Below are 24,588 nucleotides of genomic sequence, written 5' to 3' on the forward strand. Positions count from 1 at the left end.
TTGTTTGACCGCCACCGCCACCGCCCCCTCCGTCTTCCGGGTGCTCGAGGACGTGGGGGCGGGATGGGCAGGAGGAAGACTGTCACGTGACGCTGGAGCACACGTGACTCGGAGTACACATGACTTCCCGTCGCGGGCCACCTCCGGGAGAGCAAGGACGCGAGGCAGCAGAGGTGAGGGGACTCCGGAGGCTGGAAGAGATCCCGGAGGTTGGAAGGGATCCAGGAGCCCCCGGGGCGGGGCGCGGCGCGGCGCGGCGGAGGAAGCTCAGCGGGTGGGAGCTGGGACTGGGCCTGGGCTTCCCTCGCTGATGAGCCGCCAGCTCTTCCCCAGGGGCGGCTGAGCAGCTAGCGAGCGAGTAAACAGCCGGCACCCGCTTCCTGCCGCAGATGGTCCGAGCCGCGCTGTCGCCGCCATTCCTCCTGCTGCTGCTGCTCTCCTGGGCGCCCCGAAGCGAGGCAGCCCCCGACCAGGACGAGATCCAGTACCTGCCAGGGCTGACCAAGCAGCCGTCTTTCCGCCAGTACTCTGGCTACCTCAGAGGCTCCGGCTCCAAGCACCTCCACTACTGGTCTGCAGCCCTGCCTTCCAGGGCGGGGTTGGGAGGGACACTGCGATGCCCACCGGCGGAGATGATAGGGAGGGGGGGGTTCTCTTTTTTAATATAAATTTGTTTTATTTATTTACTTATTTTGGCTGTGTTGGGTCTTCGTTGCTGCGCGCGGGCTTTCTCTTGTTGCGGCGAGCGGGGGCTACTCCTCGTTGCGGTGCGCGGGTTTCTCATTGCAGTGGCTTCCCTCGTTATGGAGCACAGGCTCAAGGCGCGCGGGCTTCAGTAGTTGTGGCTCGTGGGCTCAGTAGTTGTGGCTCGCGGGCTCTAGGGCGCAGGCTCTGTGGTTGTGGCTCACGGGCTTAGTTGCTCCGCGGCATGTGGGATCTTCCCGGACCAGGGATCGAACCCTTGTCCCCTGCATTGGCAGACGGATTCTCAACCACTGCGCCACCAGGGAAGCCTGGGGGTGGGGGTGGGGGTGTTCTTAAGACCCCTGAAGGAGGCTGGGAGCAGGGAGGGCTGGAAGGAGCCCTCCCCCCACCTGCACCCATCCTAGCCTGACTCCCTCCCAGGTTTGTGGAGTCCCAGAAGGATCCCAAGAGCAGCCCTGTGGTGCTGTGGCTCAATGGAGGGCCGGGCTGTAGCTCCCTAGACGGCCTCCTCACCGAGCACGGCCCCTTCCTGGTGAGTGGAAAGCAGCTCGGTAACCCCTGGTAAGGGGCAGGGAGGGGACAGTTCCCAAAGGAAAGAAGCGGGGAAGAAGGAGAAAAGGACTTTGTGATCTTCTGAAGATGTGTCCATTTCCTGAGCCTCAGTTTCTTCATCTGTACCATTGGCTTGACTATTAGTACCTTTCGGGGATTTTGCCCGATTGTACAGTACTCAGCACGGTGGCCCTTTCCCTACCCCCAGCTGGCTCTCGGGACTTAGCCATCTCTTTCCTCCGCAGATCCAGCCAGATGGTGCCACTCTGGAGTACAACCCCTATTCCTGGAACCTGGTATCGCCGCCTCTGTGGGTCCTGTGGGGGTGTCTGGGCACTGGGATGGGGTGGGGAGCCCTCCTTAGCCCGTTTCCACTTCCCCTGTAGATTGCCAATGTGTTATACCTCGAGTCCCCAGCTGGGGTGGGCTTTTCCTACTCCGATGACAAGTCTTATGCAACCAATGACACCGAGGTGAGTCCGCTGCCTGCCCACGTGCCCCAGCCTTGCTGGGTGGCATGATGCGGGGAGAGAAAGAGCATGCCCTTGGAGTCCATCCGTGGCTCTGTTGTGTGCTAGGTGGTGTGGTTTGGACAAGTCACAACCTGTTGTACAAACAGGATGGGTTGGTGTCATTATCCCTGAGATTCTTTCTAGCTCAAACACTAACACTTCCCGATTCCCTCCATCCTGCCATCCCCAGGTGGCCCAGAGCAATTTTGAAGCCCTTAAAGATTTCTTCCGCCTCTTCCCGGAATACAAGGACAACGAGCTTTTCCTGACGGGAGAGAGCTATGCCGGCATCTACATCCCCACCCTGGCAGTGTTGGTCATGCAGGACCCCAGCATGAACCTTCAGGTGCAGGGAGGCTGCAGGAGGGAAGGGAGGCATCTTGGGGTCATAGCCTTGTGGTTAGCAAAGGTCAAACAGGTCAGCGCCTCCATTCCAACCCAGTCTTCCTTCATAACATTCCTGCCACTAGCTGGCGTCTCCCCGGCCTGTGTGCCTTCCACAACAGGGAACCTACTCCTCAAGCTGCCAGCTCCATTCTTTACGTTGAGTGGCCTCCCCCGCCTCCACCCACTCCCACAAGCCAGCCCGGGTTTCAGTTTCCAGACTGCTGAAGGTCTGGGTGCGGGTCAAGGGAGGCTCTTCTTCCTCAGCGTCCAGATGAGCTAACGCCCTGGGTGTTTCACAGGGGCTGGCTGTGGGCAATGGACTCTCCTGCTATGAGCAGAATGACAACTCCCTGGTCTATTTCGCCTACTACCATGGCCTTCTGGGAAACAGGTATGGGAGGGGACCGCTGGGCAATCTCTGGGGCGCAGCAGGTCATGGGACCTCAGGTCTGTCCGCCAGGCACATGATATCGTGGGTCCTACCCTGGTTGATGAGCGGAAGGCGGGGCTGGGTTTGCTAGAAAGGTTTTGGTGCTGAAAGGCCAAAGCATAGACATCAGAGTGTAAAGGGACGAAGGAGGGCTGCAGCATGGCCCAGGGCAGCCAGGTTTGGGAGCTACATACCACGCCCTGTGATAAATGTCATTGTTCCCTGGGATTAGGTCCCTTGGGTCCAGGCCGTGATGGGAGGTTGAGAAGATGGGGTGTTCGCCTTCTCTGCCCACCATGGGCCTCAGCAAATCTCACTCATCTCCTACAGGCTCTGGTCTTCCCTCCAGACCCACTGCTGCTCTCAAAACAAGTGTAACTTCTACGACAACAGAGACCCACAATGCGTGACCAATGTGAGGTTCTGCCCCTGCCCTCCGTCACCCCTGACGGCCCCCATCCTGAGAAGGGGACCACATCCCCTTCGGGGACTCCTCCCCCTCATCCCCCTGTTGTTTCCTATCCTGCACCCTTCAGCAATTCGATGTCCTCTGGGACGCATGAGTATGCATGTGTTCCCACACCACTTCCTGTGACTTCCCTGTGAGGGGAAAGGGCTTCTCACTCATCCATCGTCTGCGATGTGCCAGGACTGTGCTCAGCTATGGCAGCGTGGATTGTTCCATCTTCAAGAGTCTCCTTCAAGGGAGATGGTATTAGGCACATTTTCCAGATAAGGGAACTGAGGCCAAGCGTGTCGAAGTCGCTTGCCTGAAGTCACAGTGCTAGGAAGTAGAGGCCTTAGGATTTGGACCCGGGACTAGCAGATTCCTTCCACTGAGCCTCAGTTTCCCTGCCTGTGAAGAAAGGGGGGAAAGGGTAGTGACCAAGCGAAGCAGGAGAGCAATAAATCTTAGGGCGCTGTTGGGGAGGTCATGGGGAGGCCAGGATTCTGTAAAGCATGGTGGCTTTTGGGGTATCATTGCAGCTTCAGGAAGTGTCCCACATCGTGGGCAGCTCCGGCCTCAACGTCTACAACCTCTACGCTCCATGTGCTGGGGGGGTGCCCAGCCATCTAAGGTGGGCCCTGCCGTGTGCCCCTTGGGCCAACCCCAGTCCCATCTGGAGGCTCAGGCACTCATCCCCCGACCTCACTTGCAGGTACGAGAAGGACACTGTCGTGGTCCAGGATCTGGGCAACATCTTCACTCGCCTGCCACCCAAGCAGATGTGGCATCAGGTGTGCAAGGGCCCACGCTTACCTCCCAGCAGGGTGGGGAGGGACAGGGCAGGGAAGCAAAGATCCTGACCCTCTGTGCCCCCCCCAGGCACTGCTGCGTTCTGCGGGAGAGGTGCGCCTGGACCCCCCCTGCACCAACACCACAGCCGCCTCCACCTACCTCAACAACCCTCTTGTGCGGAAGGCCCTCCACATCCCCGAGCAGCTGCCCCGCTGGGACGTGTGCAAGTGGGTTTCTGTGACCGCTTGTGGCCTGGGGGGTGGCGGGCTGTTGTCCCCAGGGATCCTTTGGCTAGGGTTTCTCAGTGGGGACACAGAGGGTGTTTGGGGTGTGGCTGAATTGTACAATAGGATGTTCAAGGTCTCTGACCCCCCCGAAGTTGACTGATATTCAGTCACCTCATTCTTTTTTTTTTTTTTTTTTTTTGAGTTCCCAACCAGGGATTGAACCCGAGCCCTTGGCAGTGAAAACGCAGGAGTCCTAACCACTGGACCTCCGGGGAATTCCCCCAGCCACTTCATTCTTTTTTTTTTTTTTAATCCTTGGCTGTGTCGGGTCTTCGTTGCAGTGCATGGGCTTCTCTCTAGTTGCAGCGCACAGGCTTCTCTCTAGTTGTGGCGCATGGGCTTCTCTCTAGTTGTGGCGCATGGGCTCTATAGTTTGCGGCATGCAGGCTCTCTCGTTGAGGCGTGCGAGCTCAGTAGTTGTGGCACCGGCTTAGTTGCCCCGAGGCATGTGGGATCTTAGTTCCCCGACCAGGGATCCAACCCACGTCCCCTGCATTGGAAGGCGGATTCTTTACCACTGGACCACCGGGGAAGTCCCAGCCACTTCATTCTTAAGCAGCCACATTGGTTGTTAAAGTATCAATTACTTAAATGGTATTTAGTAAAAAGACATTCCCATCCCCAGCCCCTCCCTGACTCCAGTACCACCCTAGCTGCCCACATCTCCTATGACCCCTACAAGTAAGAGGGTGACGCCTGGCACAGCAGGGGCCACTCAGTTCCATTCTGATTGGTCAGCACGAGCCCTTATGCACTCATGCCAGTGCAGCCCAGCCATTGTAACAAAGTGTCCCTGTACATTTCTAAATGGAGGAGATTTGGGGACCTCTGAATTCCAGTCCCTCCCCCCCATCTAGATAAGTCCTAGAGAGGTTACATGCCCAAGGAGGGACTGAATCCCAGCTATCTGCCTCTTAGGCTGGAGCTTGGGAATAGGAGGGGATAGGGGAGGGCGTCTGATCTATTGTCCCTTTTTCTCCCCCAACCTGGACCTGGTCTTCCTGCCCGCGTGCTCCTGCAGCTTCCTGGTGAATATCCAGTACCGCCGTCTCTACCAAACCATGTGTTCCCAGTACCTGAAGCTGCTGGCCGCACAGGTGAGTGGGGCCAGCACAGCTGGGTCCACCAGCAGCCTCAGGACCCTGGAGCAGTGTGGCGAGGCGGGGGCTCCTTCAGGGCGCCACTCGGGACAGGGGAAGCTGAAACTCCAAGAAGTGAAGTCACTTGCCCTAGGTCCTGTGGTCAGCAGGGTCAGGATTTGAACCTGGCTCTGTCCCCACCTTACGCTGCTCTGCTGGAGGGGGCAGAGAGGTCCGCGTCAGCCAAGGAGCCATTAGGGTGAGAAGAGCTAGTCAGATCGTGTTACAGAGAGGCAGACTGGGGTCTGAGGTGGGAGAGGGCCTTGTCCAAGGTCACCTAGGAGATACTGGCAGAGCTGGGGTAGGACCAGGTTCTGTACAGCACAGTGGTTCAAGCATGGGCTCTGGGGTCAGACTGCCTGAGTACAAGTCCCTTTACTAGCCTACTAGCCAGGTGACTCTGGGCAAGTTTCTCATATATCTTGAGACTTGATTTCCCCATCCATAAAATGGGGTTATTGATGGTATCTACTACCTTCATAGGGAAAGCATTTAGCAGAGCACTGGGCAGGTAGGAAGTGGTCAGAAAACACAAGCGTTTCCTGGTTTATGCTGTTTAGCTGGGCCTCTTGAATTCCCTGAGGGGTAGGGCTTGAACTGGGGAAGGGCTGGGGTTTGGGCTTATTCCAAACCCCCCATTTTTCCCCTGCCCTGCTTCAGAAATACCGGATCCTGCTGTACAACGGAGATGTGGACATGGCCTGCAATTTCATGGGAGATGAGTGGTTTGTGGATTCCCTCAACCAGAAGGTGAGCCCGGGGTCCCAGCCCTGGGGTTGGGCCGGTACAGGGGTAGTGCAGCATGGCTCTGGCAGACAGAGGGGGCAAACCTGGAGGAGTTCCCGGCCCCTGAGGTCTTGCTGGTGGCTGTGAGCAGAGATGACGGAGCAGCTACAGGCTGCTAAGTCTTTCCTGGTGGGGCAGATGGAGGTACAGCGCCGGCCCTGGTTGGTGGACTACGGGGACAGTGGAGAGCAGATCGCTGGCTTCGTGAAGGAGTTCTCCCACATCGCCTTTCTTACCATCAAGGTAGGGCCTGGGCCTGGTGAGGACTAGGGGGGCTGGGGGGATGGGGCAGGACCCACCTGTCCTTTCCTTCTGACCTCCTTTTATGCTGGGTTACCATCTGGCCCGTGGAAGGGCAAGTTTTCGGGGGAAGATGGGAAAAACAGATGGATTGGGGGAGCAGGAAGGTCACTGGCTAGAGGGGTCCAGTAGGATGAAGGAAGCACCCAAGGGCAGGGGTTGTACAGGGAAGGAATCTCACGAAGCTTTGCCCTTCAGGGTGCCGGACACATGGTCCCCACTGACAAGCCCCAGGCTGCCCTCACCATGTTCTCCCGCTTCCTGAATAAGCAGCCATACTGATGACCATGGGAGCAGCCCCCCACTGCCTGATCCAGCCCTTCCCAGCCTCTCCTGCCGGAAGGGAGGTCCTCCTTTATGCAAAATGCCCCTGTGGGGCAGATCCCTGCCTCCAGAACTGACCCCACCCGCCTCCGCAGCCCTGTGCATCCCAGACCTGGCCCCAGCGCCTCACATATACAGTCTGGGGGGAGTTTGCACTTTATAACTCACTGGGGCGAGGCCTGGCCCACTCCCTGCTTGAAGAATGCCCTCAAGGCACTGATCGCATCCCAGGAACACAACAGAGCTCAGGACAGCCCACGGGGAGGGTGGACGGACTGTAATTGATGGATTGACTGTGATTATGGAATTAAATTGGGTACAGCTTAAAACCCCATCTTCTCTGTGGCACTGGGGGTTAGAGGACACTAGAGGCTGTGATGGGGTGAGGGAGGGGATGAGAGACGGTGGAGTCCTGAATGCAGCTGCGAGGGTCGGGGTTGAGGACTCAGACAGCTGCCATGGAGGGTGGCGGGGCACTGGGTGCTAGGGGGTCCCCGGTGTTGGCAGGCCGGTTCTTCTCAATCACCTCTCGCAGCCCTTTGGCAAAGTGGAGGTCAGCCCCGATGGTGAGGAAACCCTGTGCAGGGAGGCAGAGAAGGGAGTCTCTTCATTCCATTACCGAGAGCAGGGTTTAGAGACGGAGACAAGAGTCCCTGGCCTCAATCTAGTGGGAGAGGTGGAGCAGCAGAGCGGTTCTTATAACTCCCTATGAAGGGTGCTGAAACAGAGGCTGCAGGAGCACAGCCTGTGGAGGTCAAGGAGGGCTTCCTGGAGGAGATGAGCTCTTAGCTAAGACCTGAAAGATTAGTAGGCACTGAGGGTAGAATCAGGGAAGAGTGTTCCAAGGTGAGGACACAGCCGGTGCAAAGGGCTGGACGAATCTGATGTAAGATTAAAATAAGAAGAGGCAGTTGACAAGGGAGAAGCTAGGATCAGGTCAAGGAGGGCACACGAGAGCTGTAGAGGGAGGGGAAGGCTCTGCCCTCCTTCCCCATCGCACCCCTACTCACCGCGTGGTTCGTCACCACCTCGCGCACAAAGTCAATACCCTCGGGGAGTGGGATCTGCACCCCACGCCAGGTCCGCTCTGTGGATGGGAACAGCCAGCTCAATCTGGGCCCACCTGGCTCCCCTGTCCTTTCCCCCTCCCTCCTCACTTCCCCCAGCCCTACCATTAAGCATGGGCATCACCCCAATCTGCAGCATGGTCTTCAGAGGGGTCTGCAGTGGGATCAGCTGGGGGGGAGGAGGGAGGAAGTTAGGGCAGCCTGTAGAGGGTGGGCTCGCCTTCACTGCCCACCTCAATCCCAGCCCTGGCCCGCCCCCCCGCCCCCCCCAATTCCCAGCTCACTGCCAGCGACTCTAATGCAGACTGGTTTGAGTAGATTCGGAACCTGTGGGGAAGAAAGAAGGGTCCAGTGGGCACGAGCCCTTGGAAGCTCCACCTTCTCCAGGCCACTCAGGCCTCTACCCACCCAAAGCCCCTGAGTTTCAGTCTTACATGTTACACCTACAAACCTTTCCAGGGGGTTCTACCGGTTTCCAGGTGTGTATCCTTGGGTGAGTCATTTTTCCCTCTTTGAGTCGCCTTTTCTCCAAGTCTGCTACTTTTTTTTCCAGTTTTTTTTGTTTGTTTAATTTCAAGTCTGCTACCTTTTATTTGTGGAGTACCTCCTATAAGCTAGACTTATGCTGATGGCTTTACATGTGTTGTTTACGTTTATTTAGCAAAACTTTCAGTGCTTACGCCCTGCCAGATACTGTGCATGTTAAAAAGTTAAATATTATTAAACTATCTTAAAATGCCACCTCATAACAACCCTAAGAAACAGGCACTATTACAATTTGCACTTTACAGAGGAGGCAAATGAGGCCCAGAGAGATTAAGTAATTTGCATAAGGTCACATAGCTGGCAAACTGCAGAACCTGTCTCCAGAATCTAGACTCCTAACCTCACCCTGCGTTATCTCATTTAACTCCCCAGAACAACGCTGTCCAATAGAACTTTCTGTAAAATGTTCTGTATCTGCACTGTCCACACAGTAACCATTAGCTACATGTGGTTATAGAAATGAACAACTGAGGAACTATTTAATTGTAATTAAATGTAAACAGCCACATGTGGCTAGTGTCTGCCACGTCAGACGGCACGTCCTCGGAAAGTAGGTGCTACTATTTTCTATATTTAATGCATGAAGGAAACGAAGCTCAGAAAGATAAAGTGACTTGTTTTAAGATCACAGAGCGAAGATGTGCAAAATCCATGTTTTCATGCACTTTGCTGTGTGACTGTAGGTGTGTCATTTAACCTTGCTGGGCCAGCTTGGTCATCTCTCATAATACCTGCTCTGGGTGGTGAGAATGCAGAGAAACTACACTAAAATGAAACACTTTTTATGCGTTAACAAGACCCCAGCTCTCCAGTGGCTTATAGGTATGACTGCATTTTAGCTCCCCAGTATTTTTGGGCAGGTGTGATTATCCTGAAGACACTGAGGCTCAGAGAGGTTACAGGCTCGCCCACCTGCGCAGGTCCAGCTGTGTGCGCAGCACCTTCCCCTGGAGTGCCATCTTGGCACTGAGACGGGCATCCTGTGTAGGAAGGTAGGGAGGGTGGTGTTACGGCCCCAAAGGGTGTCCGCAGTCCTCCTCCCCGATCCGTCACAGCCCCGACGCTGGTGTCCGTACCATGGTCATGCTGGACAGCTTGACCTCGGGCTGGTCGGGTGGGACCAGGGCGATTGTGACACTGGCAGTGACAGAGATGGTGGTGCCCGAGGGCTTGATGGTGCAGCGTGGTGGCGCCGTGACCCGCAGCTCCAGCTTCAGCGGAGAGTCGATCACTGCCGGGCTCTGGGGACAGAGCAGGGAGGACAGGTCAAGTTCCAGACGGGTCAAGTCCTCCTCCCTGTTGAGTCCCCGGGGAGGAGGGGGTGGCTGTACTGTCTGGGAGCCCAGAGACACAAATGGGAAGACTGGTCTGGCTTCTGGAACCCTCCAGAACTGTGTCCAGCCTCTGCCTTTGCTCAGACAAGGGGATGTTTCATTCTAGGAATGCCTCCTTCCTTCTCTTTCTGCTTTCCTGAGTTCTCAGTATTCAGGACCCATCTCCAATCCAGACTCCTCCGGGACAGTCTCTTTGCATTAAATATCCCGGGGAACTCCCTGGTAGCCCAGTGGTTAGGACTCGGCGCTTTCAGTGCCGTGGCCCCAGGTTCAATCCCTGGTCGGGGAACTAGGATCCCGCAAGCCGCACAGCGTAGCCAAAAAAAAAATCTCAAGCTTCATGCCATATCTCTTTTCTTGAAACTGCTGAGCTATTTCTTCTACAGGCAGTGTAGTGACCAAGTGCTTACTTTTCACCAAACACTTCACGTGTATTAGCTCATTTAAACCTCACAATAACTGTGTGAAGCAGGTATTAAATTACACCCATTTGTGAGATGGGGAAATTGAGGCACAGAGAGGTTAAGCAACTTGTCCAAGTTGTTATTTAGTTGCAGAACTGGGACTCAGGCCCAGGCAGTCTGGCAATAGAGTCCATGCTCTTAACAACACTTGGCCACGATCATGATGACGACAAGGATAGCATTCAGAGCAGCTGGTGTTGACTGAGCACTTCCTCTGTTGTTGTAATTGCTCCAAATGTATTAATTCATTTAATCTTCATGACAACTCTGGGAGGTTGCATAGTATAGAGGAGAGAGGCAGGGTGACTTGGAATCACACAGATTCCTATCTGGGTTCAAATCTCAGCTCCATCATTTACAAGGAAGAACCAAGGACAGGTCCTTTAATGATCACTGAACTATTTCTTTAAAAAATTTAACTCCCCATTAAACAAGCGAAGATAAGCAAAAAGGATAATGCATCTGTCGCTGTGAAAGCCCCTACCCTGGCCGAGCTTGGGTTCTCAGCCCACCCTCATCATGGCTTCGTGAAGGAGACGGAGCGGGGGCAGGAAGCCCCCTTCACAGACCTGGAAACAGGCTTGGCCAAGCGAGCAGATGTGGCCACAGGCAGGAGGCCAGGCCTTCTGTCTACTCCACAGCTGCCACTGGGGGCTCTACTTGCCTCACTGGTCCCATCACGGTGTGCGGATGGCGTGCCCACCCCCCTGGCCAGGTTCCTACCTCCCGCTGACACTCACCAGCAGGACGATGTTCCCAAAGTAGGTGGCTCTCAGCAGCATGTCCAGATCATGGGGCACCTGGACCAGGGAATTGGGGATAAGGCAGAAGTTCCATCACAGGCCCCCTCTTGCCCATCCCACAAACAGACCCTGGCATACCTTGGCCCCCACCAGCGACAGCTTCAGGGCCCCTGCCTGGAAGTAGCTCTCCATGGCAGAGTCGAAGAAGAACTCAGAGAAGGCCACGTATACCATCCGCTCTTCCTCGGGCAGCTGGGGCTCCACCGCCCGATTGCGCAGGCTCCAGTTGCCCTCGGCCAGGGGAAAGAAGGCCCCCTGGGGTTGGAGGATCAGGGTCAGGGCCAAGGCAGACTAGCCCAGCACCCAGATGTCTCCAGGCCCTGTGGGGATGGTGGGGGGTTGGACCCGGTTGCTGTCCTTGGGGGACTCAACAGGTACTTTTCTTAAAAAGCATGGAAAGGAGGGTAGCAGGAGTGCTTCAAGGGAGCAATCCCATCAGACTGGAGAAGGGAGGCTCAGCAAAGGGTTCAAGGAGGAGGTAGCACTTGAGTGGGCCTTGAGACTAGATGGTAGTAATGACGGCAGCTGCTGCCTACACATACACAGTAATTCTTCTGTGCCCCTTACCTAGACCAACTCCTTTAATCCACATAATATCCCATGAGATTATCTTCTCTTTTTTTTTTTCTTAATTGTTTGGCCTTGCCACGCGGCATGTGGGATCTTAATTCCCTGAGCAGGGATCGAACCTGTGCCCCCTGCAGTGGAAGCATGGAGTCTTAACCACTGGACCACCAGGGAAGTCCCGAGATTATCTTTTCTTACTGTATTATTTCCATTTACGTATTAGGAAACAGGCATAGAAAGGTTAAGCCACTGGCTTAAGATCACACAGCCAGTAAGTGGCAGAGCTGGGAGCTGACCTTCAGGCATTCTAGCTCCAGAGTCTGTGCTCTGAAACTCTGCTGCACTCCACTGGGAGGGGCAATGGTAATGGCCACATACTAGTTGAGTGGCCTTGGACAGGTGCCATCGCCTCCCTGAGCAAGTCTCCACATCCCTAAAATGAGTATAACGTCACTGCCTGATGTACAGGGTTGTGACAGGATGAAATGAGATTGTGTGCGTTAGAGCTGAATGTTCAATTCCTTCCGGGAAGATGGGGGAAGACAGCATGAGCAAAGGCCCTGAGGTAGGAAGCGAAGGGCATTTTTTGGAACTAGTAGGTGCAGAGGAACAGGATGAAGTGAGAAAGTTGGGGTCAGACAAGATGAACAAGGCTGAGTGCCAGGCTCAGGAGTTGAACCTGATTCTGTAGCCAGTGGGAAGCCACCGCATCCCCTGCAATGGAGGGGCCGCATCAGAGCTGTGCTTTAGGGAACTAAAACCAGCATTGTAGGGGAGAAGGAGGGGGTCTGGTTACACACACCAGCCAGACAGCTCACCCGGAATTCCATGTCCAGCGTGCTGGCAGAGGCCACGGGATCCTTCACGAGGGAGTAGTCAATGCCAACGAGCTCGTCCACAGCACTGCGCACTGCGGGGAGGGGCTTGAGTCCCGCAAAGCTGTGTGATGCTGGGCAGGGTGCTTAAGCTCTCTGGGCCTCAGTTGCTCGTTCATAGCATGGTGATCCTAATACTTCCCTCACAGGGTTGTTATGAGGATCAAATTAGTTTTACGTGGAAAGCATTTAGTGCCTGGTGTGCAGGAAGTGCACAACAATGTTAGCTATTATTATTGTGGGAATTTTGTGGTGTTTTTTTTTTTTTTTGGGGGGGGTGCCACACTGGGCGGCTTTCGGGATCTTAGTTCCCCGACCAGGGATTAAACCCAGGGCCACAGCAGTGAAAGCGCCGAGTCCTAACCACTCAACCGCCAGGGAAGTCCCTATTATTATTGTTGTTGTTGTTGTTGTTATTACTACTACTACTACTATCAGTACATAGGTTTCATCAAGTCACTAAACAAGATGGCAAGGGATTCCCTTCTCTCATTGGTTTCCCCTGCCTTCTCCTTCCTGTCCTGTGCCCCTTGTATGTGGCGTGATGATCTCATAGCTTAGGAAAAGAGAATTCACGTTAATTGAGCTCCTATTAAGTGCCCGGTGATGAACACAAATGAGGGCCCAACAGCAAGCACATATTAAGGATCTTGACAGCCATGCCCTCAGTCAACCCTCAGCAACCCAGGGGAGTGGTCCTCAGCCAGGCAAGGAAACCAAGTGAGAGAAGTGAGCACTTACCTTGGGTCACGCAGGAAGGCAGAGGCCACATTTGAACCCAGGGCTGTTCATCACAGGGCTTGGAAGGGGCCTACTCAGGTGCTACCTGATAGCTGCGCACCCAGCCTCCTCCCCAGCCCCACTCCAGACCCAAGGCCGGGCCCAGAGCTCTCTGTCCCACCCGCACCAACTCACCAGGCACGGTGTCCAGCAGGGAGTTGAGAAGCACGGTCCCTGCATGGTAGAGCACGGGGCAGATCTGGGAGGTGGGGGCCAGAGTCAGGGTCTTCGAAAGAGAGGGCATGCCCACCCCCGCTGTCCCCCAACACCGCCCCCCACTCGCCACTGCCCACACCTGCTGGTTGAGGAGGAAGCGCATCCCTGAGGTGATGAACATGGAGAGGAATTCATACACCTTCCTGTGAGGAGGGGAGAGGCCAGGTGAATCCAGACCCTGCCCCACCCCCAACCCAGGTCTGGGAGAAATCACAGCATCCAGAGATGGTGAGGGGTGGGGGGAATACCCCTACTTTGACTTAAATTACCACCTCTTTAGTGGAGGTTTTCCATGACTTGGGCTCAAATCCCCTTCTCCAGGCTGATTCTCAAGACCTCCTCTCCCACCCTGTCCCCCACCAGCCAAATGAATCTACCCAGAGTTCCTCAAATCTCCTCTGAGCATCCTCAACTCCATATGCTTACTCATGTCCTCCCTTACACCCTCAATACTCCTGTATTTCCCCGTCTGGGTGCAGATGCTTCCTCTTCCAGGCAGTCCTCCTGGATTACCCTCCTCTGAACCTCCCTTCTCCAGAGTACTTTCTTGGTCCCTCTCTCAAGGCCCCAATGACAAATGTTTTGTCCCTCCAGTCAGGCTCTGTGCTCCTTTTTAAATCCTCAGGGCCTGGCATACACTTTGTTGAATAAATAAAAAATTGACTAAATTGACCAACACCAGATAATAAATCCACCATTTTCTCTCCCCCACCCTCTTCCAGAACCAGCACAAATTCCCCTTCTCAGCCCCAAACCTGGAACTATGTTATTATTTTTGTTATTAGTAGTAAGAGCTACCAATTATTGAGAAGCAGGTACACACCCAACCAAGTACACCACTGTGTACGCTGGTCCTCTCAATGGTTATTATTGAGAACCAAGTACACACCCACCCGAGTACACCACTGTGTACGCTGGTCCTCTCAATGGTTCTTATCTAAGTGGCTAGCCCATACTATATGTCAGGTACTGTTCTAAATATTTTTATATAGATTAAGATAAACAGTCCTCACATCTCATAAAGTAGGTCCTATTACCGTCCCTATCTTACAGAGCTTCAGCGACTTGCCCAAGGTCACACAGCCAGGAAGTGGTGGCGCTGAGATTTAGACCCAGTTAGTCTGACTCCCAAGCCTGCACATTGTGCGTTGCACTAAGCAGATGGGCTGTGGGTCTCAAATGGCGTGCACTGGGCTTGGGGACGGGGCTTACTTGAAGGTTCCCCCAAAGGCTGCATGCATTCTGGAGACAGAGGCCTGGCAGGAGACGTTGGATACTTTGATCCGGCCAGTGGGATCCCGGGAGAGCTGCAGAGCGGTGTGGATGGACACACCCTCGGCAGAGGCGTTGATATATCCCCCATCGTAGCTGCGGTGGGGGTGGGGGTGGGAGGGTTAATGTTCACTCTGGCTTAGAGCTTAACCAAGTCTTCACTGCCCTCCTCCCCACCCCTCTACATCATGACTGCTCTTAATAAGACTTTATTTACTTCTGCACAGTATACCAGACATTCTATGAATTGGGTAAGATTGTCCCTATTGTACAGATGAGGAAACTGAGGCTCAGAAAGGCTAAGGGGGACTTCCCTGGTGGCGCAGTGGTCAAGAATCCGCCTGTCAATGCAGGGGACACGGGTTTGATCCCTGGTCTGGGAAGGTCCCACATGCTGCGGAGCAGCTAAGCCCTTGCGCCACAACTACTGAGCCTGCGCTCTAGAGCCCGTGCTCCACAACGAGAGAAGCCACCGCGATGAGAAGCCCACGTACCACAACAGAGTCAACCCCGCTAGCCGCAACTAGAGAAAGCCCGCGCGCAACAACGAAGACCCAACGCAGCCAGAAAAAAAAAAAAAAAAAAGGCTAAAGGATTGCCCACAGCTCCACAGCACCCCCAGTCCTCCTGATCCGCCCTCCACTGCCCTGAGGGTGCCGGGTCCTCACAAGAACCAGTAGAGGAGCTGTCTCCGGAAGCGCAGCCCCAAGGAGCCATTGTTGATCTGTAGCATGAGCTCCTGCTCTGGCTGGAAATGGAGCTCCGAGGATGTCAGCTGCAGCTCCATGACCTTCACCCTGTGGGAGGAGACCTCAGGGTCAAATTCAGGACCAAGAAAAGGGGACCCCACCCAACCACAGCAAATTCATTCCCTCCTCTTCCAGTCCAGGCCTGGGGAAGCTGGCATGGGTAGAATGAATTCTTCCATTGCCCCTCACGTACCCAACGTGTGCTTGGGTGGCGAAAACTTGGACTTGGGTGGGTCAGAGACTAACTTCTCATGACCCAGGTGTTAAAGGTGAGCTTCACCCCCTCTCTTAGAAGTCTTCCTTCCCTTCCCCACCCTGGGATTGCTAGACCCTGTCCCCACTATCCTAAACCACAGGCCTTTATCTCTGGTTCCTCTGACCTCTCCCATTAGCTCCACCCGGGTGCCCTACATCCCACTCTCATCCACCGGCAATTTTCTTGACTCCGCCTCTCTGGAACTCTTTGGCCAGCCTCAGTTCCACAGGTTAGGCTTCACTTTTCTCGGTCCCTACTACATTTTTAGGCCACGCCCACCTCCTTGGTCCCGCCTCTGTAGGCAGTCTAGGCCTTTATCTTTTCGGGCCTCATTCAGTGTCTTAAGTCCAGCCTCCTCGATTTGGCCACGCCCACATTACGCTCAGGCATCCTGTCTTCGAGACTCCGTAGGTATTTCCTAAGCCCCGCCCCCTACCAAGACCCCGCCCCCTCGGCCCCCACTTACTCAGAGATATTGTAGTAGAAGTGGCCTTCTCGGCCCCGCACGTCCGGAATGGTGATGGTCTCCAGCTCTTGCTCCAGAAAGCGCAAACCCTCCTGCTTCACTGAAGCAGCAATGAGGCCCTTAGCTCCTGCACGCCCTGCCGGTGCGACTCCTCCCACAGCCGCCCCGGCCCGCCCCCACTCTTACCTAGCTCAAGCGCCTTGGAGGTGATGCGGATCTTGCAGCCGGGGAGCTCAGCCTGAGCGCCTGCCAGCAGCGCTAGAAACAGGGCCCCGAAGAGGGCCATGGCGAGCGGGCCTGGGGGTGGGGTGGGATCGCGGGAGTCATCCGGGCCTCTAAAACCCACTCCTCGGATGGCCAACCAAAAGAGGGGGCTGGCCGGGATCGTTAAGCTTGAGATAGCTCTTCGGGGAACTTGGAACCAATAACATTGCCTCCATTTGACAGACGCGGAAACTGAGGCTCATGCGACGTGCGCTCTGGCTCCCAGAGGATTTGGGGCACGGGGGAGAGGAAGGGGACCTCCTCGGCTCGCTTTTGCAACGACCGCATGACGAGTTTGGACCTCCTGGGGACCAAGCACCCCCCCCCCCCCCCCCCCGCCCAACAACATCCCTCTTCCTCTGCGGCGGGCGGGCGCGGCTTGCACGTTACCATGGGAACGGCTGCACGCGCATTCCTCGGGGGTGGCTTGCGGTCTCCTAGGCCCCGAGCCGGAGGAGCCAAGGGAGAAAGCTGCCGGCCCGACCTCCGGCTCCCGGGTCTCCCGGCTCCTCCAGGTCCTAAATACCTGTCGTCGGGCTTCTGCCTGGTGCCCCCCGTTTCAGCGCCCTCCTTCAGGGGCTCTCTTCCCCACCCCGGGCTCAGTAGACCACGCGGCCGGGCGAGGGTCTGGGGGTGGATGGGGACGCGCCCCAACTCACTCAAAGGTGGAGCTGGTGGTCGGCGCGGTCACGTGGGGCGGCGGGCAAAGCAGGGGATCCAGGCGGCGGGGTCTGGCGGGCAGCGCTGTTCCAGCCGCCTTTATAAAGACGGGCCTCCCCGACCCCCCTCCTCTCTCCCACTCTCCCCTCCTCCCTCAGGGGTTGGGAGGGAATGGGGCGGGACGCTGGCAGCCGGGAGGGTGGAGAGGGCTGTACGGAGCCCCGTGACAAGCCTGGCCGTTGTCAAGACAAGTGGGGGACCCAAGCGCGGCAGGAGGGAGGGAAGTGCAGAAGTCGGCCCGCCCAACCCCAGTAATCCCTGCTTTGCTGGGACCTTGGTTCAAATTCCACTTACCCATCTCCTCCTGCATGATCCTGAACAAGTCATTTCACTTGGGTTCCTGAGCCTCAGTTTCCTCATCCAGCAAAATGTGTGTGACAATAGGAACTACCTCTTAGGCCCAGGGCAAGCCACAGAGTCAATGCCCAAGGCACGTTTTTTTCCTTCCCTTCCACCCAGAATCATCTCAGTACCTCTCTTTGCCAGGTTTCACTATGGGAAGCTCCACGGCCACCCCACACCCACTGTCTCTATGTCACTGCCTGCGGACCTTAAGGGCCCAGGGACCTCTCCCACTGGGGTTCATCCAAATACTGCCAGCCCAGGAAGACAGCACACAAGCTGCGGGAATCACCTGGAGAGAGGTTTGGCATTTCCCCAGGGACTGTGGATTTTTGGTGAGACTTTGGAGCTAGGTTCTCTGCACGTGTACTGCCTATCGGTGTTCCCAGCTCCTAGGATGGGCACAGAGTGGGTGCTTGCTACCTTTTTGTTATCAAATGCATGAAAGTGGAAAGGAGAAACGATGATTAATGTCTGTTGAACATGTATTTAGCACAAAGCACGAATCCAGGCATGATGAGCAATTCCTCCTAATTTGCCCAGAACTTTCCCAGATTTTGAAACAGAAAGTCTCCCTTCCAGGGAGCCCCCTCAGTCCCAGGGAAACCAGGATGGTTGGTCACCCGAGATCTAGATTAACTTGTTTTATCTTCTTTTATTTATTTATTTTTTTGTTTGTGTTTACTTTTGACTGCGTTGGATCTTTGTTGCTGGGCGCGGGCTTTCTCTTGTTGCGGCAAGCGGAGGCTACTCTTCGTTGTGGTGCGCAGAGTCCTCATTGTCATGGCTTCTCTTGTTGCAGAGCACGGGCTCTAGGTGCGCGGGCTTCAGTAGTTGTGGCACGCGGGCTCAGTAGTTGTGGTGCATGGGCTTAGTTGCTCTGCGGCGTGTGGGATCTTCCCGGGCCAGGGCTCGAACCCCTGTCCCCTGCACTGGCAGGCGGATTCTTAACCACTGCGCCACCAGGGAAGCCCTGTTTAATCTTCTTAACAACCTGTGAGGTTGGCATTATTATGAACCCTCTTTAGCAGGAAACTAGAGGTAAAGACAATCCTTGGCTACTACTGGGGAGCTCAGAGACTGTTCATGGCAGGGTGGGAGGTCAGAAGTGAGTGTTTACAGCCCAGTAGTTAAGTGCTTTGACTGTGTTCGAAGGGTTCAAATCCTAGACTGTCAATTTTTAGATGTATGACCTTGGACCCCTTACTTTAGCAGCTGTAAGCCTCAATTTCCACATCCTAAAATGGATACAATTAGATTATTGCAAGAATAAATTAAACAGGCATAGTGCATGTGCCGGGCATGATAACGGCACACCATTAACGCCATTAACCAATAAATGCTAGCTAGCTATTGTGATTAGGGGCACAGATCACAAGCAAACAAGGCAGAAAGGGTGTAGGAGGGGAACAGAGAAAGTGCTAAGGAGATCCAGAAGAGGAAGTGCCTATACGCCTTTGAACTCTAGTAACCCTCACTCTTCCCGGAGTCTGGCTGAAGCAGAAAACCTGGTGAATGTTAGTTTTTCTTTCCTCTCATTTTCTTAACTGGAATGCAAGCTGTCTTTGTATCATTGTTATCTCTTACAGGGTCTTGGCCCCTGTAATTTACTGTCCCCAGAGCAGCCCCAGCGAACTTTAAATGTAGCAGTGTGACACTGGGCCAGTGGTTTAACCTCCATGGGCCTTTGTTTCCTCATCTATAAAATGAGGACAATCAAAGTACCTCCTTCTTAGGGTGGCTTGTGAGGATTAAATGAGTTAATGCATGTAAAGGGCTTAGTAAGCACCTGGCATTTATTAAGGGCTCAAAAAGTCACTACAATTATTAGCATCATTTAGCCATCATTCAGTGGCTTTCCACCACACTTGAAATAAACTGCCTCCATGCCCTGATTTCTAGACACATGAAAGGACCTTTTCCTGTCTCCTTTCCCACCACTCTCAGCTTTTTCCTTCTGCTCCAGCCACTGACTTTTTTTTTTTTTTTTTTTGCGGTACGCAGGCCTCTCACTGTTGTGGCTGTAGAGCACAGGCTCCGGACGCGTAGGCTCAGCGGCCATGGCTCACAGGCCCAGCCGCTCCGCAGCATGTGGGATCTTCCCAGACCGGGGCACGAACCCGCGTCCCCTGCATTGGCAGGCGGACTCTCAACCAGTGCGCCACCAGGGAAGCCCCCACACTGACTTTTTGGTTCCTTGAACATGCAAGTGAAATTCTTTGCTCAGGTCCTTTGTAGTTGCTGTTCCCTCTGGCTAGAATGCTTTTCCCTCTGATCCTCTCATGGCTTGGCTCCTTGTCATTTTGGTCTCGGCTTAAATGGCCCTTCTTCAGAGAGGCCTCCCCTGCCTACCTAGGAGTTAACTCCCAATCACATCAGCCTGGTTTATTTTCTTTATAGATCTTATTCCTATTTAATATTGGTTTATTGTCTGTCTCCGTGAGAGCTGGGATCTTGTTCACCACTTATTTCGGTGCTAAAACAGTGCCTGATACAGATCAGGTACTGAGTATATATTTGCTGTGTGACTGAACTGGTTTTGGAGCCCTTGAGTATCTCCGGGGAGCAGGCGATACCTACACCACCCCGGGATTCTTTACCAGCTCCTGCCTCTGTGAGTTTCAGTCAGACTGACTCTAAGCATAGCCTTGACCTGGGCTGGCAGACGAGAAGGTATAGTCTCTGATCTTGATTTCAGGGACTTGCCTACTCAGCCTGCCCCTCTCTGTCACACGGATTTCCCCTCTCTCCCACAATTTGTGCCCCCGACCTCACACTTCAGAGTGACACTGTCAGATGTGCAGCCCCACGCGGAGTTTTGGCAGCCTTCCCTGAGTCCTCACCGCTTGGCCTGAAAGATGGAGCGATCAGAATCCCCAAATCCCTTTCCACTTTCACTCCTGGATATGAGAAGATAAGAGAAGCCTTCTCAGCCCTCAAAGTGACAGGAAAGAAATGATTTTCTAGCCTTTATTTTGCACCCAGCACAGTGATAGTGCAAAAAACCAGAATAGCAAAGCTGTTAAGTACTGTGGATCCAGGCAGACCTGGTTCAAATCCTGCTTCTGCCATTTTCTAAAGCAGAGGTCAGCAAGCTTTTCCTGTAAAGGGTGAGATAGTACATATTTTAGGCTTTGCAGGCCCTTTAATCTCTGTCACAGCTCCACTCCACTACTGTAGCATGAAAGAAGCCATAAACAATACTATAAGAAAGAGTATAGTTTGCCTATCCCTGTTCTAGAATAAATTAAAATAAATTAAAAAGTAAGTCTCTCTATGAGCCTCAGTTTCCACATCTGTAATGGGATGATCTAATACCTGCCTCCCTCCCTGGGTGGCAGACTTTGATGTCACAAAGTATAAAGTGCTGAATCTAGTACTTGGCACACCAAAGGGCTCAATAAATGTCTCTGGTTATTAGTATCAAGCAGTTGTTTGACAAACAAAAAGTGCTTTGCAAATAGGAACTCACCGAAACCTCAAAACATCCTGCAAAATAGGTACGTCATCATCCCCACTTTACAGATGTGGAAACTGAAGTCCAGAGAGGTGAAGTAATTAGCTCAAGTCAGTCTGGCTCCAGGGCCCACGCTCTTCACCACTTCAGTCTATCGTCTTTCTTTCTTTTTTTTTTTTTTTGCGATACGCGGGCCTCTCACTGTTGTGGCCTCTCCCGTTGCAGAGCACAGGCTCCGGACGCGCAGGCCCAGCGGCCATGGCTCACGGGCCCAGCCGCTCCGCGGCATGTGGGATCTTCCCGGACCGGGGCACGAACCCACCTGTGTCCCCTGCGTCGGCAGGCGGACTCTCAACCACTGCGCCACCAGGGAAGCCCTGTCGTCTTTCTTTTTGAATGATCCCATTTACTCCTCACAGCCATCCCTCGAGGTAGCTAGTATTGTCCCTGTTTTGCACATTGAGATACTGAGGTACAGCAGGAGGAAGTAACTGGTCCCAGTAAATAAACACAGGCTCTACTGACCACAGTTTACCAAGTTGGATTTCTACCCAAGAAGTCAGCACTCGGATAGCCCAGCTGCCCGCTCCCTCTCCCTTTCTCCAGCTGTGTTTTCTTTGGACACTTGCATGGCTTGGAGAAGCTGCGTCAGCCCATCTCTCCTTCTGACCACTTCCCCACCCCCAAGGCCCACCCAAGCTACCCCTCAGGAAATGATCCCCCTCCCTCTCACTCTGCCTGAGCCCACGAGCCCCGCAGCCTGTGTGCGCGCTGCTCAGCGTGGGTGTGCCTGGGAACGTGTGATGGGGGCCCAATTGGAATGAGGGGAGGGGTGCATTGTGGGGGGAGCATATGTCAGATTGGGAGACCCTGATTACGTCTCTGCAAGCCACCTGTTTCCAGAACGCAGCTGGACAGAACTGCCCCCATGGAAACCAGGCGTTTACCAAATGGACAGAGAGAAATAATGGACCAGGGCTTCCTGGGTTCAGCCAGGGTGGAGCTGTTGACTGCCTTTCTGTGACTTCTAAAACTTGGAGACCTGGTCTTTTGGTTTCTCCTTTTCTTTCCCATTTCCTCCTTTTTCAGGGGAAGGAGCTGGCCATTTGGGCCTCGAAGGCCCTTCCAGGTTTGAAACTCAAGAATTCTAACGCTTCTTGTGGGGTGCTGCTTCCCCAGCTCCTGCATCCTTTGCACCCCATCCCCAGTACCTTTCCAGCTCAGCTCTGATGTTGACCTCGGGCAGCTCACTTATTCTCTCTGATTTCTTCTTCGTTTTCTTCACCTTCTGCACCTTCCTTTCAGTTTCTATGCTTCTTGCAGCCTGTGAACTGACTCTGAGTCACGGGGGCCTCTCTCTCCATGGTCCTCTAAGCCTTGTGCTCCGGCTCGCATTAGTCACTCGGCATGGGCTTCTCACCCTCTCGGTGATCTGAGGACATGCTGGAGGATCCACAGCAGTGCTATCTAGATGTTTGGAGTTCATAAGCCAGTAATAAAATTTCGTAGTACCTGAAGGGAGAGGACAAAAAGATGTGGTGACTTGTCCTTTTGCTAATAAGGATGGGCCACCTCTTCGGCCTAAGCTTGTCTCTGTTTTTGCAGGGACTTCCTAAAGGTTGCAAGAAGCATCCTGAACATTACAGCATCTTGAATTTTTCCGAGATGCTCTAATACTACAGTCTCAGGGGCCCAACATACACAGGCTTTGATGTAACAAGGATGGCCAACTCCCCAGCTTTGAATCATGAGGACATTGCAGTCCCCCCACCCCCCAGCCTCCCTCCTCTTCCACCGAGCTAGATCTCTATTTTAGCCTCCCCACCTCTCGTCCTAATTCTGCTCCTCTCCCAGCGTTCTCCATCTCAGGGCATGACACCATCCTTCACCAAGATGCTCAAGTCAGAAATGTAGGCATTGGGAATTCAATGGTCCAGTGGTTAGGATTCCACACTTCCACTGCCAGGAGCCTGGGTTCTATCCCTGGTCAGGGCGCAGCCAAAAGAAAAAACAACAAAAAAACAGGCGTCATCCTTGCCTCCTTTTTTTCCCCTCCTACCTCATGTCAGCAAATGCTGGTGTCTCTAACTTCAAAAGGTGTCCCACATCTAAACACATCTCTCCATTTGCACCAACACCAGTCCAAGCTGTTTTCCTCTTTTCTCTGGACAACTCGCCTCATCTCCCCACCTCCCTATTGCTCCTATAGGTCTAGTTTCCCTGCACCAACCAAAGTGATCTTTAAAAAGTAGAAGTCGGGGCTTCCCTGGTGGCTTAGTGGTTAAGAGTCCGCCTGCCAATGCAGGGGACACGGGTTCGAGCCCTGGTCCAGGAAGATCCCACATGCCGTAGAGCAACTAAGCCCGTGCACCACAACTACTGAGCCTGCGCTCTAGAGCCCGTGAGCCACAACTACTGAGCCCGCGTGCCACAACTACTGAAGCCCGCGTGCCTAGAGCCGGTGCTCCGCAACAAGAGAAGCCACCGCAATGAGAAGCTCATGCACCACAGCGAAGGGTAGCACCCGCTCGCTGCAACTAGAGAAAGCCCGTGCGCAGCAATGAAGACCAGTGCAGCCAAAAAATAATAAATTAATTAATTAAAAAAAAAAAGTAGAAATCCATAGCGTGTTACTACCCTGCTCAAACCCCTCCTCCATTCTCTCCCCATCGCATGCAAAATAAAACTCGGACTCTGGCCATGACCCCCCAAAAAACCCTAGGTGATCTAGCTCTTGCCTACCTTCCTCTCCAACTCCACCTTCTACCACTGTTTGGAACACACCAAATCCACTCAGTCTCAAGCTTTCCACAGACTCTTCCGTCTGCCAGAAACATCTTTGCACACAGACCTTTGCATGACTAGCTTCCTTCACTGACTCAGATCTCTACTCAAATGCCACCCCCACTGAGAGGCCCCCTCCGCATCATTACCTGTCCTTCTGTTTAATTCTTTATTGTCTGTTTCTTCCAGGAGACTGTCAGCTCCATGGGGGTAGGAGCCTGACACTTATTCATAGCTGTATCCCTAGTGCCCAGGGTCTGGTACCTGGAAAGTGGGTGGTTATTATCATCTGCAGACCCTCCAAAAGGAGGAGATTTTATCACCGACTGTGTGGCCCTGGCCTAACTCTCCCCTGAGCCTCTAAGCTCCCTGTGCTTCCTCCTGGCACCGCCAACCTCCTTGTATTTCCCCGGGGTTATCTGGAGCTGGTCTGCAGCCAGAAATGTCATAACTTTCCTAATCTCTTGAGAGGCCTGAACAATCCCTAAAGTCGTGGGAGGTGACCCATTAGGATCTCATCTGGCTGCGCAGAAATCAGGACCCCTGGACCCAACCCGCTCCCAGGCCCCTTCACCTCACATTCCAACAACCCATCTACTCTGGGACTGCGCGTGCCTTCTTGAGAGGTTTCTTGTTTCTCATCCCCAAGCCCCTATATTTCTTGGTGTGGGAGAGGCCGCTGGCCAGCTTGAGCTCCCTCTCGGTGAAGTCGGACAGAACTTCAGGCCGAAAATTAGATCACTGGCTCTCAACCCATCTGCACATTAGTAGCTTTTCAAGTAGGGAGGTTTCTGCTTCGTTTTGTTATGTTTTGAATACATATGCCTGGGCCGCAACCCACAAGATTCTGATTTAACTGGTCTGGGACGGAGCCAGGGCATCCATGGGTGTTTTTTTGTTTTTGTTTTTTATTAAAGAGGCGGATTTTGTTTTAAATTATTTATTTATGGCTGCGTTGGGTCTT

The 24,588-nt window shown here is 53.9% G+C and overlaps 2 protein-coding genes and 1 long non-coding RNA gene across 6 annotated transcripts; 1 reads left to right on the forward strand and 2 right to left on the reverse strand.

The window, feature by feature from the left end:
- Positions 1-22: 22 nt before the first annotated feature.
- On the forward strand, positions 23-6,991 carry CTSA (cathepsin A). 3 transcript variants are annotated; one of them, XM_067708276.1, is made up of 15 exons: positions 23-173; positions 390-571; positions 1,126-1,237; positions 1,503-1,553; positions 1,644-1,730; positions 1,960-2,115; positions 2,456-2,547; positions 2,917-3,001; positions 3,574-3,665; positions 3,747-3,825; positions 3,914-4,053; positions 5,135-5,210; positions 5,913-6,002; positions 6,177-6,281; positions 6,537-6,991. In XM_067708276.1, exons 1-15 carry the CDS (start codon positions 120-122, stop codon positions 6,618-6,620), a joined length of 1,485 nt encoding a protein of 494 aa, XP_067564377.1. In that variant the 5' UTR covers positions 23-119; the 3' UTR covers positions 6,621-6,991. The 3 variants fall into 3 exon arrangements, with proteins under 3 accessions (XP_067564377.1, XP_067564378.1, XP_067564376.1); XM_067708277.1 differs by having other exon boundaries at positions 127-173; positions 334-571; XM_067708275.1 differs by having other exon boundaries at positions 148-209.
- Positions 6,925-17,139, reverse strand: PLTP (phospholipid transfer protein). 2 transcript variants are annotated; one of them, XM_067708278.1, is made up of 16 exons: positions 16,981-17,135; positions 16,244-16,354; positions 16,058-16,157; positions 15,255-15,383; positions 14,527-14,682; positions 13,394-13,457; positions 13,234-13,297; positions 12,262-12,353; positions 10,955-11,131; positions 10,814-10,873; positions 9,352-9,516; positions 9,188-9,255; positions 8,014-8,056; positions 7,835-7,898; positions 7,673-7,749; positions 6,925-7,239 (listed from the first exon to the last, which is right to left on the reverse strand). In XM_067708278.1, exons 2-16 carry the CDS (start codon positions 16,341-16,343, stop codon positions 7,108-7,110), a joined length of 1,491 nt encoding a protein of 496 aa, XP_067564379.1. In that variant the 5' UTR covers positions 16,344-16,354; positions 16,981-17,135; the 3' UTR covers positions 6,925-7,107. The 2 variants fall into 2 exon arrangements, with proteins under 2 accessions (XP_067564379.1, XP_067564380.1); XM_067708279.1 differs by lacking the exon at positions 14,527-14,682 and having other exon boundaries at positions 16,981-17,139.
- A 4,447-nt stretch (positions 17,140-21,586) lies between these two features.
- On the reverse strand, positions 21,587-23,656 carry LOC137207921 (uncharacterized). The gene is made up of 3 exons (XR_010935370.1): positions 23,583-23,656; positions 22,666-22,823; positions 21,587-22,352 (listed from the first exon to the last, which is right to left on the reverse strand). It is a non-coding gene; the product is annotated as an uncharacterized lncRNA (long non-coding RNA).
- Between the last annotated feature and the right edge of the window lie 932 nt (positions 23,657-24,588).

The sequence above is a fragment of the Pseudorca crassidens genome, chromosome 15 (assembly GCF_039906515.1).
Source record: "Pseudorca crassidens isolate mPseCra1 chromosome 15, mPseCra1.hap1, whole genome shotgun sequence".
In the NCBI taxonomy this organism is placed as follows: domain Eukaryota; kingdom Metazoa; phylum Chordata; class Mammalia; order Artiodactyla; family Delphinidae; genus Pseudorca; species Pseudorca crassidens.